This window comes from Molossus molossus, unplaced genomic scaffold (assembly GCF_014108415.1).
Source record: "Molossus molossus isolate mMolMol1 unplaced genomic scaffold, mMolMol1.p scaffold_m16_p_8, whole genome shotgun sequence".
In the NCBI taxonomy this organism is placed as follows: domain Eukaryota; kingdom Metazoa; phylum Chordata; class Mammalia; order Chiroptera; family Molossidae; genus Molossus; species Molossus molossus.
The window spans coordinates 20,992,077-21,009,138 of NW_023425402.1; the positions used below are offsets into that span (position 1 = coordinate 20,992,077).

General features: G+C 38.3%; 1 protein-coding gene across 1 annotated transcript in view; it reads left to right on the forward strand.

Annotated features, from left to right (window-relative positions):
• Positions 1-17,062, forward strand: part of TFAP2D (transcription factor AP-2 delta) — a 62,843-nt gene that overhangs the window by 14,646 nt on the left and 31,135 nt on the right. Inside the window, exons 4-5 of the mRNA XM_036249197.1 lie at positions 1,363-1,528; positions 1,707-1,825. Coding sequence (XP_036105090.1) covers positions 1,363-1,528; positions 1,707-1,825 — 285 coding nt within the window. The remainder of the gene's footprint in view (positions 1-1,362; positions 1,529-1,706; positions 1,826-17,062) is intronic.

A 17,062-nucleotide genomic window follows, 5' to 3' on the forward strand; every position in this document is an offset into this window, starting at 1 on the left:
ATGTCTGGGGTTGGGCCTTAGATTCTGCATTTCTAACAAGCTCCTAGGAGATGCCAGGTGAGGACCCTTTGAGTAAAAAGATTTCAGACACCACTCTCCTGATCACTTGTCTTCCTCCATCTACTTTTTCTCTTTCCTTTTTCCTCATAGAACTTGACCCTTTGCTGGAGATGGGTTTTAAGGTAGCCCATAAGTAAAGAAATCAAATGTATGCTCTCAGAAAAGCAAACTTTGAATTTGCCTTGTCACCAAATCTCAAAAGTTCTTCCCTCTGATTACTCAGTGGATGGGTGGGGGGTGACATTGCGAGCAGCCTTGGATCCCCGGGCTGTGTGGACACTATGTGAGCAGTGTGGACATTGGCTTAGGGATATTGCAGTAAGGAAGGACTGAGCAGCCAGAAACTCTCCCCAGTGATGATCATCTTGGGTCCTCAAGTCTACTTCCACTGCCTGAGGTTAGGGAATGTACTCTGTTGTTCCTGGGGGACAACAAAGGTCAAAGGGCTTTCTGGACCTTGGAGACAGAAGGCTTCTGCTCCAGGAGCAAAATTTGCTTTGGTGATTTTGCTATTAGCAGTTATTTTTGCTTTGTTCCATGATAGTAATCATGATAATAACAATTACAACAATAATATTATTGGCCTCTGACATTTAATGTGTTACTGTTATTCTATTCTCAGTCATGTGCTGTGTTTGTGTGTGCTGATCCTGAGGGCTGACAGCTGGGTAGAGGGAGTTGACCTACCATCCACCCACATGGGTTGGAAATTTCTGGCAGTGGGCAGCTGGTTTTTAGTGGTGCCTGGGGAGTGAGTGACTCTGGTGCCTATCGTTGGTAGATGTATGTGGAGATGGCAGCTCTCAAACATTTTGGAAAACAGTTTTCAAAATTTTTGTCTATATATTAAGTCATGGATTCAAAAATATTTATCTATGTGCATGTGCATGCATGCACACACACACACACACACACACACACACACAGCAGTGGATAAATAGCACCTATTCTTTGTATGGTTAACTGGTGGAGTTGGGATTTTAATTCATGGAAGTGTTTCTCGATGTGGATGATGTCAAAATTAACCTGATGCATCAGCCAACACTCTACAGGATGCTAATGTTCACTAGAGTTCAGATACCCTATTATAAACATGTCCTGTAGATATTTGAAAGACAAATCTTTGAGCGCCATTTGAAAGTACACCTTCAGAGCAGCTTCTTGAGGTGATTCAGCTGCTGTGTGCAGAAGGAAGGAGGGCCATATGTCCCCAAATCCTCAGGAGTGCTGGGTGTGAACTGTCTTTCATGCAGTCATCTTCTCTTGCTGTCATTAATATACAATATGCTTTTTCCTCCAAAGGTGGTACCTGTGTGGTCAACCCCACAGACTTGTTTTGCTCTGTCCCTGGCCGTTTGTCCCTTCTCAGTTCTACTTCCAAGTACAAGGTGACCATTGCGGAGGTGAAGAGGCGCCTCTCGCCACCTGAATGCCTCAATGCTTCGCTCTTGGGAGGCATCTTGAGAAGGTATGTTGAAGTTGTTTTCCGGCTCTGCGGGTCTCCTAACTGCACTGGTACCACACTCCTCGACCCTCAGCCCGTACATCTTCTGCCCAACATTGCGTTCCCCAAGTGGTCAAGACCTCTCGTCTTCTTCCTCAGAATGTGAACTGTCAAAACCTAGTTTTTATTTGTTGTTGGACAGAGCAAAGTCCAAGAATGGGGGCCGCTGCCTGAGAGAGAAGCTGGATAGGCTTGGCCTGAACTTGCCAGCAGGAAGACGGAAAGCGGCCAATGTCACCCTGCTCACTTCCTTAGTTGAAGGTATGGCTTTTCAGCTCTGCAAAGTAAGCATGGAAGGTTAACAGTTCTTCGAAACGCAGGATTATTAGATGATACTGTTTCACTTTTGTCTATACCAGTGATTTTCAACCATTTTCATCTCATGGCACACATAAACTAATTACTAACATCCTGCGGCACAACAAAAATATATTTTTGATCTGACAAAAATAGGCATAATTTTGATTCAATCACATCGGACGGCATTGTTGTGTTGGCTGTTGTCATTTTTTTTTTTTTTATTTGACAATCTAAGGGAAAGGAGGTCAGTGCCCCTGACTAATTTAAAAATTCTGTGGCACACTGGTTGAAAATTGCTGGTCTATACTAATAAGCACGATAGTTAATGGTTACAGATGAAGTTTCCAATTTTAACAATTACTAAATTATACTTAATATAAAGATCAGATAATTCAAACATTATTTAACTTACTGATCTCAGCAATAATATGGAAGAATATAATGGAATATTTAGGTACTTTAACAAGTATATCCTAACTACCAGCGTCAAAAGATCAAAAGTTGGCTGTCCTGTTGTCTTTTTTTTTTTTTTTTTTATGTGCCCCTAGTGGGAACCGAACCTGGGACTCTCTGGTTCACAGGCAGACACTCCAACTGCTGAGCCAAACTGTTCAGGGCACTATTGTCATTTTTATTATTGTTTATTTTAGAGTTCAGATCAGTTGGACTTAAATCATTGTCATTGAGTGAGACATGATCCACAGGATAAATACTTCTTTATAAAGAGTTCATGGGAGTCTAGGCATGATACTGAGCCTGATAACACATTGTTTTAATCCTAGAAGACATCTCCCAAAGTATGGTGCAGTTTCCTGGCTTATAGGTCAAAAAACTGAGTCCCAGAAAGGTTAAGGTTAACCCAGGGGAGTAGTGACAGAGTTGGAAATCTATTCTTAGAAGTTATTTTCTTTTTTATTTTCCTTCTTTTTCTTCTATGAGTACTTAACTTTACATATTCTCATTCGATCTCTTTTATGAAGAGATGTTAATTAATATTCACTTCTGACTTTGTGGGGGAGCTTTAAAATGTCAAAGGAGAGTTCTTCTAGAACCCAGAATGCTATTGTTTTAAATATGAACAAAGATGCTTTTCACCAAGACTCCCTGAATACGCTCGTAACACCTCTCTCACATTAGTTGCTCACTTGTCTCTGAGGCACTGTAGGAGGTGAAAAGTGAGTGACAAACATCGTTTATTTGTCCGATGACCAGTACATACTGTTGGCTGCACAGCTTTGTGAAGTGGTGTGTTTTTGACATTTGTCTTGGCAAAATTGCTTTGGTGATTATGCTGTTAACAGTTATCTTTGCTTTGTTCCCTAATTGTAATAATCACAACCACAACAATAATATTGCTGGCCACTAACATTTAATAAGTATTACTGTGATTATCTTCTGTGGCTGTGCATTTTGCTTGTGTATGCTGATACTCATAGCTGATATATGGTAGAGGGATCTGACCAATCATCCACCCACATGGGTTGGGGGAGACTGGGAGGAAGGGCAAAGGAGAAAAAAATGGCTAATGGGGTGATTCTAAAAGGAGATAGATTTCTACTCCATTTAAGTAAGGATATCATTAAAATTATAGCTATTTAATAATAGAACAAAACACTTGTTCAGGATATAACAGGAATCATATGGGTGATTCAAGAATCATATGGATGGTGAGACTTGATTCGTTTTTACACTCAACTCTACAGTAGAATCAACTGAGAGGTCTATTTAAAATGCCTGGACCCTGCCCAGCTGTTGTGGCTCAGTGGACTGAGCACTGTCCCATGGACTGAGACGTCCTGGTTTGATTCCTGGTGAGAGCACATGCCTCAGTTGTGGGCTCGATCCCCAGTGATGGGCATATAGGAGGCAGCCAATTAATGTTTCTATCTCTCTCTCTCTCTTCCTCTCTTTAAAAAATATAAATAAAAACATGTTTAAATAAAATAAAATGCCTGAATCCCATCCCTTAATCAGTTGAAATCATTCACTGAGAGTATGGCCCAAGTATCTATATTTTTAAAAACACTCACAGTAATTCTTATATATAATGAGGTTTAAGGGTCATTGATCTAAATGTTCCCTGCGATCCTTTCTACTAGGTAGGATGGACAGACTATGAATTCTTATAAAATTTTTAACTGATGTGAAAAGTAAAGCCCTAAGAAAGACTTTTCTCCATGGTATTTATGAATGTACAAACTGAAGAGCCATAAAAGTGTATATTCACAATTCTTCTTATTGATTTTCATAGTAGCCAAAAGCGCCAGAGTATCCCGTGTGGGAATCATCAGTCGATACTAGCAGAGAGGATGCAGGGTAAATGTGTGCAATCCTAGGATGGTCTTGTGGTCTTGCCATCTACTCATTCAGGTGCCTCTCCTGCCACCAAAGTGCCTAACTTGTGTTCTAGTCACTTGGCCTCTGCTTACAGAGGAGTCACATCGGCCTTTGCTGATGAAACTTCAGATTCTCTTCTTCCCAGATGCAGCTTAATTTAAATACATGCGTTTAAGTCCCCAAAATATTCATGATGTAGAGAAATATACCTTTCATTGTTGAATTGCAGGCACTTTGATGGAACTGAGGAAAAGACAGTTAGGGGCAAAAGGACATTTCCATCCCTCAACCACTGGCATATTACATTATGATTCTCAAACGCATGCTATCCTACACACACACACGCATGCACACACACATGTGCACACATTTTTTTTTTTTTATAGGGAGGGAGAGAGAGGAACAGAGAGAGAGAGAAACATCGATGTGAAAGAAACACATCGAGTGGCTGCCACCCGCACGACTGACCAGAGCCGGGGACAAACTGCAACCAAGGTACATGCCCTTAGCGGGAACTGAACCCAGGTCTCTCAGGACCGCAGGCCGACGCTCTAACCGCTGAGCCAAACTGGCCAGGGCTGTTTTCTGATACTTTTATTCTATTTATATGTTTCCATTCTTTTTAAATGCTGATTGTAAACCCACTAAATTTATTTCAAGATTCTGGTGAGTCATGGGTCATGACCCACAATTTTATTTATTTATTTTTTATTTTATTTTATTTTATTTTTTATTGATTAATTTTTGTTACAAATGATTCTCCTTTTTTCCCCCCACTGATTCCCCCCTCCCCCTTCCCTCCCTGCCCCTTCCCCAGATTGTTGTCCATGTCCACTGTTCATGCATACATGCATATAAGTTCTGTGGTTCATCCCTCTCTCACCTCCCCACTCCTTAGGGGATTGTCCTCAAACTGTTATGTTCATTATATTCCACAAATCAGTGAGATCATATGAAATTTGTCTTTCTCTGTTTGGCTTGTTTCACTTAGGATGATACTTTCCAGGTCCCTCCATGTAGTCTCAAAGGATAAGAGATCTTTCTTTCTTACCGCTGTGTAGTACTCCATTGTGTATATGTACCACAGCTTTTTAATCCATTATGACCCACAATTTTAAAAACTACATATTGTAGCCTGGCTGGTGTGGCTCAGTGGATTGAGTGTCATCCCACTGGTTCAATACCCAGTCAGGGCACTTGCCTGGGTTTTGGGCTCAATCCCCAGTAGGGGTCATGCAGGAGGCAGCTGATAGATGTTTCTCTCTCATCAATGTTTCTATCTCTCTCTCCCTTCCTCTCTCTCTTAAAAATAATCAATAAAAACATATTTTATTTTAAAAACTACAAGTTGTCTTAGGACATTAAGAGAACTTTATATATGAAGAAGAAGGACATTCCACCTAAATTAAAATAGACTTCATTATAATCCCAGGATGACAAGAAGAAAAATCTCATTGTTCAGGACTCTTCTATTTATTTATATTCTCACCTTTAAGTTGGGCTGGTAGTGACAACTGATGGCTCTTTCCCAGGCAGCAAGATGCCAGGTACTGCACCAGGCTTAGAGTCCTTGGAATCCTGCAAGTGATGCCATGTGTATACAGAATGATGGTGACCCAACTCTGACTGACCAGCCTCTTGTGATATTGAAACAGTGATGCTTCTCTTCAGTACTTTTGTGATCTTGACCCTTTCTATGCTAACATGGGTGTGATTCAGTTATTTCAGATTTGTTCTGCTTGTCCAGTTTTAGGTGGTAAATTAAAACTTCACCATGTTGCCCAGCTGGTATGGCTCAGTGGTTGAGCATTGACTCATGTACCAAGAGGTCACCAGTTCAGTTTCCGGTCCCAGGTTGTGGGCCTGATCCCCAGTGGGGGGTGTGCAAGAGGCAGCCAATTGATGTTCTCTTTCATTGATGTCTCTATCTCTCTCCCTCTTTCTTCCTCTCTCTCTAAAGTCAATAAAGAAAAATTAAAAACAAACAAACAAACAAAAAAACAAAAACTTCACCATATTTACCAGTTGGTGTAAATACAAGACTTTGAATTAACCATGTCTTTGGATAATATTTTTTCTCTTCAATCAAACAGTTTTGCAAAAGGCAACATTTTATATTAATTTTTTTCCCCAGAAATTCTAAAACTAGATTTCTAGTCATCAAAATGGCCCATCAGCTTTCTTATAAACCTATGATTTTGTGGGAAAGAATGCTCCCCCCCTCCCATTTTTAAATTGATATCTCTCCCTATCCTCCTGGATTTTTTACATAAAATTATAGGTGCATTTTAATCACCAGTACCTATATTAGCTTCTCTTAAATGCATCCTTTAAAAAAAATATTTTATTGATTTTTTTGGAGAGAGAGGAAGAGAGAAAGATAGAAATATCAGTGGGACACCCCCTGCACAAACACCCACTGGGTATTAAGCCTGCAACCAAGAACCTCTTGGTGCATGAGATGATGCTCAACCAACTGAGCCATACTGGCCAGAGCTCTTAAATGTCTCTTAAAACTGAACAGAAACTCTTTTTTTTTATTATTAATTTTTTTTTCTTTATGATTTTAGAGAGAGAGGAAGGGAGAGGGAGAAAGACATAAAAACATCCATGAGAGAGAACATTAATTGGTTGCCTCCTGCATGCCCCCCACTGGGGACTTGGCCCACAACCCGGGCATGTGTCCTGACTGGGAATCAAACTGGTGACTTCCTGGTGCACAGGTTGACGCTCAACCACTGAGCCACACCAGCCGACAACTGAAACTCTTATAGCGTAGTCTAACCACGACTAGACTTGTTCCTTCTCAAGCATTGTGATGGTGCAATGCATTGCTGGGATTCAGTCATACTTCCCTCCTCATTTTGGTACAGTACTTGAGCACAAGATAGATGATATCTGACTGGCTTTGTCCTCACAGACCAGACTTAGAAATAAATCTCATGAAGGTCAAACTTCTACAACTTCACAGTACTTGTCTCTGCCCCTGTTTGGGGAAGATTTGCCATTGTTGCGATTTTGATAGGAATCCCGTAGAAAGAGCAGTGCTTGGAGGCTGTCTGATCTCTGTGCAGAGGACTCAGCCTCTCGAAGATCCAGTCACTGAACAGTAAGTGACCTTATGATGGGAATTAAAATTAGAAAATGAACATAAATGTTTCAAAAACTACCCCTGTCACTAAGGTAACAATAGTTTCAGCAAAATACCCCTAGATTTCCCTGCTTGCCTCGAGTTTTCAATCATTTTGATTTTTATTATTGTATCATCTTCGTCCCTGTATTTCTTTTAAATTTAGACACTCAACTAATAGTTCCCTTTCAGCACCACTCTCAAATTAACATACTAGAGTCATTCTTTTAGGAATTATTTTAGGGATTTATAAGAGAGCACTACTTAGTGTCAGTTTATAATTTCCAACATTTGTTCCAAATATCATTGCACTTCATAACCAATATGATGAAGAACTCAAGGTCGACTGCCTTTTCTTCACCTGACAAATTAAGGGCCATATTTAGAGTGGGAAATATTTTTGTTCACCTAACATAGGCATATTGGACCTAGAACTTGTGTAAGTCCTTACACACAGTGATTTGTCTTGCAGTTTGTCACAACAGGTGGTCCAATTCTGTTTGTATATGTTTTTAAAGAACAGTGAGGGGCAATGAAGGGTGAAATATACACCAACCAAAGAAAGGGACCGTTTACAAATATTGTTTGTGATCTCCATTCACTCTTTTCAAGGCCAAATCCTTTGTCACTGCTGCTACCTTCTTTAGTTTCAACAAACATAAGCTCCCACACTGCGAGTCGTACCACTTGCAAAATTTATTATCTTTTGCCTGGTACCCATCGCCAGCCCCAATAATATCACTTTTGAAATTTTGTCTGACTTTGAGGTAGTTAGTTATCCTGAGTGAGCTTCATTTTCTTAATTTATAAACAAGGCTTCTAATATCTATTATGGTTCAGATAATGAGAGCTGTTATAACAGTTAATTACCAAATAATTAATCGTATTCCACAATAGAAGCTTATTTCTCCCTCATCACAGTCTGATGTGATGTCCCTCATCGGGGGTCTTCCTTCCCCATGGTCTCAGTCAGGAACCCAGAGTCTGTGGCTATATCCTCCTCTAGGCCCTATTCCTTTGGTTTTACGTTAAGGAAAGACATGATGGAGAAAGCAGAGAGCTTCTTACCCACTCTGCCCGGTAGTGACCCATTCCTTAAGAACTAGTCACATGGCCCTGCCTAGTTCCAGAGGTGGGTGTGGGGTATCCTAGATAATATAGTCTCTAACTGGGCAATCTTCTTAGAAACAACTCTATAGTGTGTAAAGAAAGGACAGTTAGGTTTGTCCTGGCCATTGTGGCTCAGTGGTTAGGTGTCATCAGGTGCACGGAAAGGTCGCCGGTTCGATTCCCGGTCAGAGCACCTGCTCCAGTTGCGGTTGCGGGCTCTATCCCTGGTAGGGGGCGTGCAGGAGGCAGCCAATCAATGTTCTCCTCTCATGTCAGTGTTTCTTTCTCTTGTCCTCTTTCTTTGTCTCTCTCTAAAAGTAAATTAAAAAATCTTTTTTTTTTTGGTACGTGCCCCTAGCAGGAACCGAACCCGGGACTCTATGGTCCGCAGGCCAATACTCCAACCACTGAGCCAAACCAGCCAGGGCCAATTTAAAAATCTTAAAGGAAAAAAGAAAAGGATAAATCTTTGATGGTCCAGCACCCATTTCAGCCTTAACATCTGCATTATGTGTCTTTTGTAAGAATAAATATATTCACAGAGATTAAACACTTGGTACCCTGTGGCACAGAAGCACTTAATAAAGATTAGCATCTGTCTTCTACCTTCTTTCTTTCTAAACAACATTATTTAATAACCAAATTTACTGAGTCATAAAACCTTAGCTCTGGAGGAAAACAAAAGCTTGAGTAGTCTAAAGCCACTAGGTCATAACTGTTAAGCGTGTGCTTCTTGAGTCAAATAACCTTGTTTGAACTCACTCCACCCCTTGCCAGCTGTGTGCTATAGGTAAATGCACATAACCTCTCTGAGCATCTGTGTCTTTATCTATACAGTAATGTTAATAATAGTGCCCTCTTCATAAGGTTGCTGTGAGAGTTAAATCAGAATGTCAGCAAATAACTTACATGGTACCCAGCACAAATTTGGTGCTTGATAAATTTTATACCATTATTCACGAATGAGATGAACTGTTCTTCACTGGATCATAAAATTGGGAGCCGCAAAAATGAGAACCCAGATCTTCTGGTTTTGCAACATCACCATGTGTATTCCACTCAAATTTGCATTTTTGGCTTGGGTGATGAACAGTTGCATTACTGAACTACTCTGACTTAAATACAGTATAACCGAGGGTTTGAGCAAATAGGCTGCCTACACACATGACTTAGTGTTTGACTATGTGCTTAGAGTGTCCTTAAATTCCTGTTTCTACTCATGGTGACTGTGGCAGAAAAGGCACATGTGTTCAAGCCCATTCCATTCAGCCCACCCTGCCCTTGCCCTCCTTGGTCAGCTCATTACACACCATTGTAAACCATAATGCTCACTTACAGGCATGTCTCTGCATTATTTTCTTTGTAATTTCATTTTCTTTTTTCTATTATTCTCTTTCCAACTTGATGCCTCAACTGATATGATTTTCAAACACTCAGTTCTGCTTTTTATCCAATATTTACATTTATCAAAATTTATAGGTATTCTAATAAAATTGTAGATTTTAATTATTATTGTTAATGTCTAACTCCTACTGAATGGCAGTGGATGCTTCCGAATTGCTCATGTTTTAATTTATAACCGATATTTGAGTTTAAAATTAAATCTAATAATGGGATCAGAGAGTAATTTTGCTTTTGAATTGATATAATTTTAAATAAATAATTTACACAAATGGCAAAACATTCAAAAGTTATAAAAGAATATATAGTGAAATACCTCTTTTTTCTCTCTGTTCTTCAATCATTCAGTTCCCCTCTTGGAAGAAAACAAATGTTATGGGTTTCTCTATTCTCTTCCAAAGCTATATGTGTATATACATGGACTTTTTACTATGCACTCTTTCTGCTTGTTGAGCTTTTTCCACACCTTGTATTAGTCTTTTATTTATTTATTTATTTATTTAGCAATTACAACTTATCTAATCTTTATTTTTTTTATTTTTTTAATCCTCACCCGAGGACATTTTTCCATATTTTGTTCAGATAGAGGACATTTTTCCATATTTTGTTCAGATAGAGTCAGAGGGAGAGAGGGAGGGAGGGAGAGAGAGAGAAACATCGACGTGAAAGGGACACATCAAGTGGTTGCCAACTACACGACCCAACCAGGGCCGGGGACAAACTGCAACCCAGGTACATGCCCTTAGCGGGAACCGAACCTGGGTCTCTCTGGACCACAGGACAACGCTCTAACCGCTGAGCCAAACCGGCCAGGGCCTTATCTAATCTTTAAAACACTCATGGTATTCCAATGTTTCAGTGCATTATAATTTATTTAACTAGTCTCTACTGAATATCATACAGGGGTTTTCAGTCTTCAGCTATTACCAATAGTGCTGTACAGTCAGTAACTTCACACCCAAACAGAAACAATTCTGCAGATGTTGAAGCACATCTATTCCATAAATTCTTAGGGGTATTTTGCAGGGCCAAAAGATATTTACATTTGTAATTTCAGAAGATTATAGGAAGATTGTTCTCCATAGTGGTTATAAATTTATAATCCCGTCAGCAATGGGGACAAGAAGCATTGATATGTTAGTACTTCCCTATACTGTTGTCCAAGCAGGGAAGCAGGGTACTATCAATTTTTTTATCTTTGCTAATTTGATTGGTTAAAAAAAAAAAAAAAAAAGGCTAGCTATATTATGAAGGAGGTAGAGTTGGGTATATTCTTTGAAAAATTTTATATGTTTATCTGTAGGTTCATTTATTTTGTTCTCGTGGTGAATTTTTATATTTTTCTCATTGATGTACACTCATTATATATCAGAAAAATTGGCTGTATATCTCTGATATGAGTTGCAAAATTTCTCCACTCCTGGCTTTGGCTTGTCTGTTTGCTGTTAGATTTTTTTTTCTCCTTAATTATCAAGGAGTAGCCCGGCTGGTGTGGCTCACTGGTTGAGCATCCACCCATGTACCAAGAGGTCGCCGATTCAATTCCCAGTCAAGCCACATGCCCAGGTTATGGGCCAAATCCCCAGTGTGGGGCATGCAGGAGGCAGCCAATCGATGTTCTCTCTCATCAATGTTTCTATCTCTCTCCCTCTTTCTCTCTCTCTAAAATCAATAAAGAAAAAAAATTTAAAACATAAAATTAAAAATTAAAAACAAATTATCAAGGACTAGTATTGTTATGCTGTTAGATTTTTTTTTTAATATTAGCAATTTTATGTTTTTGAAATGTGCTTTGTTCTTATAACAATGAGGCTGTCTTTTTTTGTTTTGTTTTTTATCCTCACCCCAGGACACTTTCCAGTATTTTGTTCAGATAGAGTGGGAGGGGGAGAGAGAGAGAAAAACATCAACGTGAAAGGGACACATCGAGTGCTTGCCACCCACACGACCCAACCAGGGCCGGGGACAAACTGCAATCGAGGTACATGCCCTTAGCAGGAATTGAACCCGGGTCTCTCAGGAACACAGGCCGATGCTCTAACCGCTGAGCCAAACTGGCCAGGGCTTATGCTGTTAGATTTTTGTTTGTTTGCTTATTTATCCATGTCTGTGTCCTATACAACATTTTGATATTAATATAATCATATCTTTTCATCTATTTCATTTCATGGCTTTTAGTTTTCATTATCATACTTTATAAGGCCTTTTTTATCTCAAGATTTTGAAAGCTTTATCCCATGTTGTCTTCTAATTACATTACAGTTTTATTTCTCATGTTTAAATCTTTGATCTATCTGGACTTTACTTTGTTGTTGGTTATATGATATACGTCCATTTTTATCTCAACACCTTTTCTCTCCACGTCCATTTGTCTCAACACCTTTATTGATGATCCATCTCTTCCCTACTAGTATGAAAGGCAAACTTCATTTTGTATAAAATCTCCCTATACAGATACACATTTTCAACACACTGATGGCTTTGTTCTCCTAACATGGCTGTCTCCACTTCTACCACCACGTTGTCTCTTTTGTTTCCAGAGTTTATACTCTATCAGTCAAATAAGGCACAACTTCTCATGCAAGAGCCCAATTACAGTCCTGGTCAATTTAGTACAAACTTTATAATGACCGCCTTCCCTGGGTGTCAGCCACAGCACACTTTTATTGGGGGAACATGTGTAGTTAATCCCTACGTAATGCTTTCCCTCACCTTAGGGCAGTGGTTCTCAACACTGGTTTGGGATTATTGCAGGAGCCTTCAAAAAACGCAGATGCCCTGACTTAATTGATATGGGGTGGAACCCAGACTCCTTTTTTAAACAAACTCTCAGGCTACGGAAGTACCAAGGCTTAAACACACTACCTTCGACTATAGTCTATTAAGTGGCTCCACTGACGTAACAATATGTTCTATTTTTATAGCTTTGTTATATATTTTGATCATTATTGAAATCTCTTTTGCTCTGTTTTTTTTCACTATGCTTTGGGAAAGTTGCCTCCCGAGACAATTGTTATAATTAACCAATAAAATATTTGAAAACTTTTTCATTGAACAAATGTTTACTGAATGCCTCTTATGAATTAGGTGCTGTGCTCAGAACAGAGTATGAAACGGGGATCAAAACTATCACTTCGAAGAACAAAGTATTGGCATTGAAACAAAAGCATCAATAAGCTAGGAGAACTTCCACATAATAAGGCACCTATCTATATCATAGATTGTGTGATATATGGTGTTGTAGGGTATATTTCTTTTAGAATACTTTAGGAAACCTATAACAGATAGGTTTTTTGTCTGCAGCTCTAGGGTTTACTGTAGCTGGTATCACAAGATAATCTATTTAATGTAATATCTAGGTTTGAATATATTCTCAAATTTGCTTTCTAATAGGTACTTTTTGGAATAATCCTAATGATAGACTTAATTGTGCTCCTGCCCAGTACATGAAATAAGACTGAAATCATAGATATGTGACTGGAATTTAACACATGTAAACTGTTTCTTTTATTTAACAACATTGCAGAGTAATACTAAGTTAAACCTAAATTGTTTTTCAGGCAATATTTGTAGTGACAGTTGGTAAGAATTATCTAGCAAATAACAATGTAGAAATGTCCTTTAGTACAAATTAGTTTTAGATATTGATATTTAATTGTCTGACATACACTTTTCCCTAAAATACAATAATTTTAAACGAAGGAAAAAGCCTTAATGACCATATAAAAGGTTGAAAATCAGGTGCATTTGTTTTTATTTTAAAAGGCACTAGATCTGCTTCTGCTAAAATGATGTGTGAATCCAGAATCTCAGCCCAGTGAGCAATCAGCTCTTTCAGAAAACATTTTTCCATTGCCTCTCTGTTTCTGGGATGCATTGATTATTGCCATTTAAATGTTTCCTGATAGATTTCCTTTCATTTTTCACTTTGTACCTCTGAGTGGGAAATGAGTACCCTGAAACAAGGGAGCAAATGCCCTTCCTTTTTCTTCCATCTTCTGTCATTTCACTTGTGCTGGCTGTTTGAGAGAGTTATTCCATGCATGCCGTCAAGTGCCGTCGTTACTATTGAAACATTTAATATCCTTTAGTGGTTTCCACTTTTTCAGAAGCAAGGGGGTGGGGATAGCACTGCTTGGCACAATGAGCCTAAGCCTTGCACTTTGAATACTCCTGTCTAAGCACTAATACTAGCCCCACCCAACATCCATGTATCCTACTTCTAAAGTATTCTTGAAATGACATGGAATACAATAGTGTACTTGCCTTCGTGTGTTGTTCAGTTGTACAGAAAAAGAGGGGGTGGAGGACTGGCTTTTCAAGTGGCACAATGCATTGAAATAAAGGAATAGTTATATCTGTTCTGGAGAAAAAGAGAAGAACAACAACCGGGGTATCCCACCTCATCTCACACAGAAATAAGATGGGGCAGCCGTGTTTGCTGTACAGGGATAGGAGAAAAAATGTTTCTGGCCCTTCATGGATCATACTTTTCACCACAGTTTACTGCACCTGCTTGTGGTCCACGTGGGCGTTTAACCCACCACAGAGACAGTGACACTTGTAGATCTTTATTTTCACAAATCAGTCAAATCCATTAGTGATTTATTCATATGCTTTTCTGATCCTGACATTTCTATTTTTTTAAACCTGTTGACTCTAAGATAGCTGCTGTACAGGATTTAACTATAGATCTGTCATCGTTACTGATTATCATGTATATTTGAATTCACAGATCCATTTCCTCATTCATTCTTGGGTCCCCACACACAAAGCTTTGGTGGCATGATGTACACATTTTAACTACTTATCGGAGTGTCTTCACTTGCTGCTTCTTTCGATGTAGCATTGCTGTACATCCAGTAACAATGTTACATGGCAAGCAGGAGAAAGCAGTAAACAGAACTAAGGAAGGAAGGATCTGGCTGTCAGTATAAATGTAAATAGCAGCTGTTCATTCAAACTGTTTTTCAAACGACCACGCGGTGAGAGCTTTGCATAAAATGGGCCAGATCTGCAAGAATCAGGTTTTAGCACCAAATTTAAGAGGCATGCTGGTATCCTCCTGTTCACTTTCCCACTATTGCACAAACAGTAGAGGGAAAAAAAAAAACTGCACACACACACACCCACAATAGTCTTTGTTAAAATGCTTAAAAATCAATCTCTGTGTGAATATTGTAATATGCAGATATATCAGAATACATAACTCGACTTGCTTTACAAAGATGACACCATGAATTGTGCTATTGTGTTAGTTGCAAGATACTTGTGAGTCCCAAGGTCACATGTGTTTATCCTCTGGTGAGGTGCTGTAGCCACCATTTGATAGGTACTTTTAACCTCAAATTTGAAGTTTTTTGAGTTATCTCTATTCTGTCATTTTTCTAGCAAAAGTGACCATCCTATATGGAATTACAATATCCTTAAAAAAATCTTTGTGCCATTTTTTGGGGGGCCAAATATGCACTCATTTCCCCCCTTAATTGTTAGGGTGATAAACTGCTGGTATTAGGCATTTTAAAAATGTTGCTTGTACATTGCAGTTGTATTCAAAAGTGTAACCCAGAAAAATGAATGTAGAAAGTCTTTCCATTTAGTTATGTCACCTTTCTATTTAAAATGGAGGAAGAACAATGATGTTTCCTACAACATGAATATGAAAATCTTGACTAAAGACCAGTAGCTGTGTTATACCAGTACAGGGAGTAGGGAGGGGTCATGATGAGATAGTTCCCAAAGCACTGTCTGATCTCATATGTTTATCTCATTGTAGTTTTTATATAATAAACTAGACCCTTCCAAGGCCTAGAACAGGACTTCTTGCATTGCAGGAATAAAAAAATAATAATAATAATAATTGTTAAAGACTCAGTGAATAGATTAAAAAAAAATGACAATACTAGTTTCTATTGGTAATATATATAAAAATTAAACACACTTGCATAAATATAATAGTGTAATTTTAAAAAATGTTTTCTTTATTGAGTAAAGGAAAGGGAGAGAGAGAACATTGATTGGCCGCCTCCTGTACGCCCCCCACTGGGGATCAGGCCCACAACCTGGGCATGTGCTCTGACTGGGGATCAAACCAGTGCATGGGTCAATGCTCAACCACTGACCACACTGGCCAGGCTACAATAACCTAATTTTAATGCTTGTTTAATATTTGTACACATTGAAACTTCATATCAGGTTATTAACAAATAATCTTCATATAAATATACTTTTCTGTCAAATGAACAGGACAAAAACCCTACCAATTCCTACTCAGTAGGTATATATCATACAAATAAACAACATTAAATAGTTTTTAGTCTTTTTCCTTTTTAATATACATCGGGGAAAACTTTTGAGATAAAAGCTTTTAGGGAAAAAAACTACAAACAAATATTGGACCTATTTAATTGAATAATGCTGATGTCTTTAAGGAGATGTATACTGAGGTTATTTACTATGAAATGCATCAAAAATAATATGGATTGATGAATGAGTGGAGGTAAAGAAAGATGAATGGATATGTGATAAAGCAAATTTAGTATAACATTAAGTGTGGACATGTGGAAATTCACTGTCCAAGTCTTCCAAATTTGCAATATGTTTGACATTTTTTTTAATTAAAAGGTTTGAAAAAAATTCTCACAAATTTATTCATCCCCCCTCCCCCACTTAGGAGTTTTAAATGTAAGAAAGGCAAGGTATCCAAGAAAAATTTTAGATTAAATTACTCTTCGGATTATATTTTCTCAGCTCTGTATTATCCTACAATGTTTTCCTGTTTTCTATTATTGGTCATTTCTTTGTTCTTTATTATAAACATAAGTTTCCCAACCTGAAAATTAATATTTCTTGTTTCTAGAGAAAAAGAACATATTTACTGAGGAAAATATATAAAAATTTATTAATATTAACTAGCCTATTTTATATATTTATTCTGTATAACTATAAGCTTTTCCTACTCTATAGTAATATTAACTATTTTTACTTCTTCCTGGTACTAAATTATCCACTACTCTGTTATTCTATGAGTATAAAGCAAGATCAAATTCTTTTAGGCTGTTACTTTGGCTAACCACCAAACAAGTATCATATGACTTGGATATCAAGCCTGACATTTTAAATCTTTTCGTGGCAAAATTTGATTGACCTTGCAGCTATTGGATCACCTCTCCTTGATTACAACCTTCTCCAAACATTGTATCTCTAACATTCATTGTATG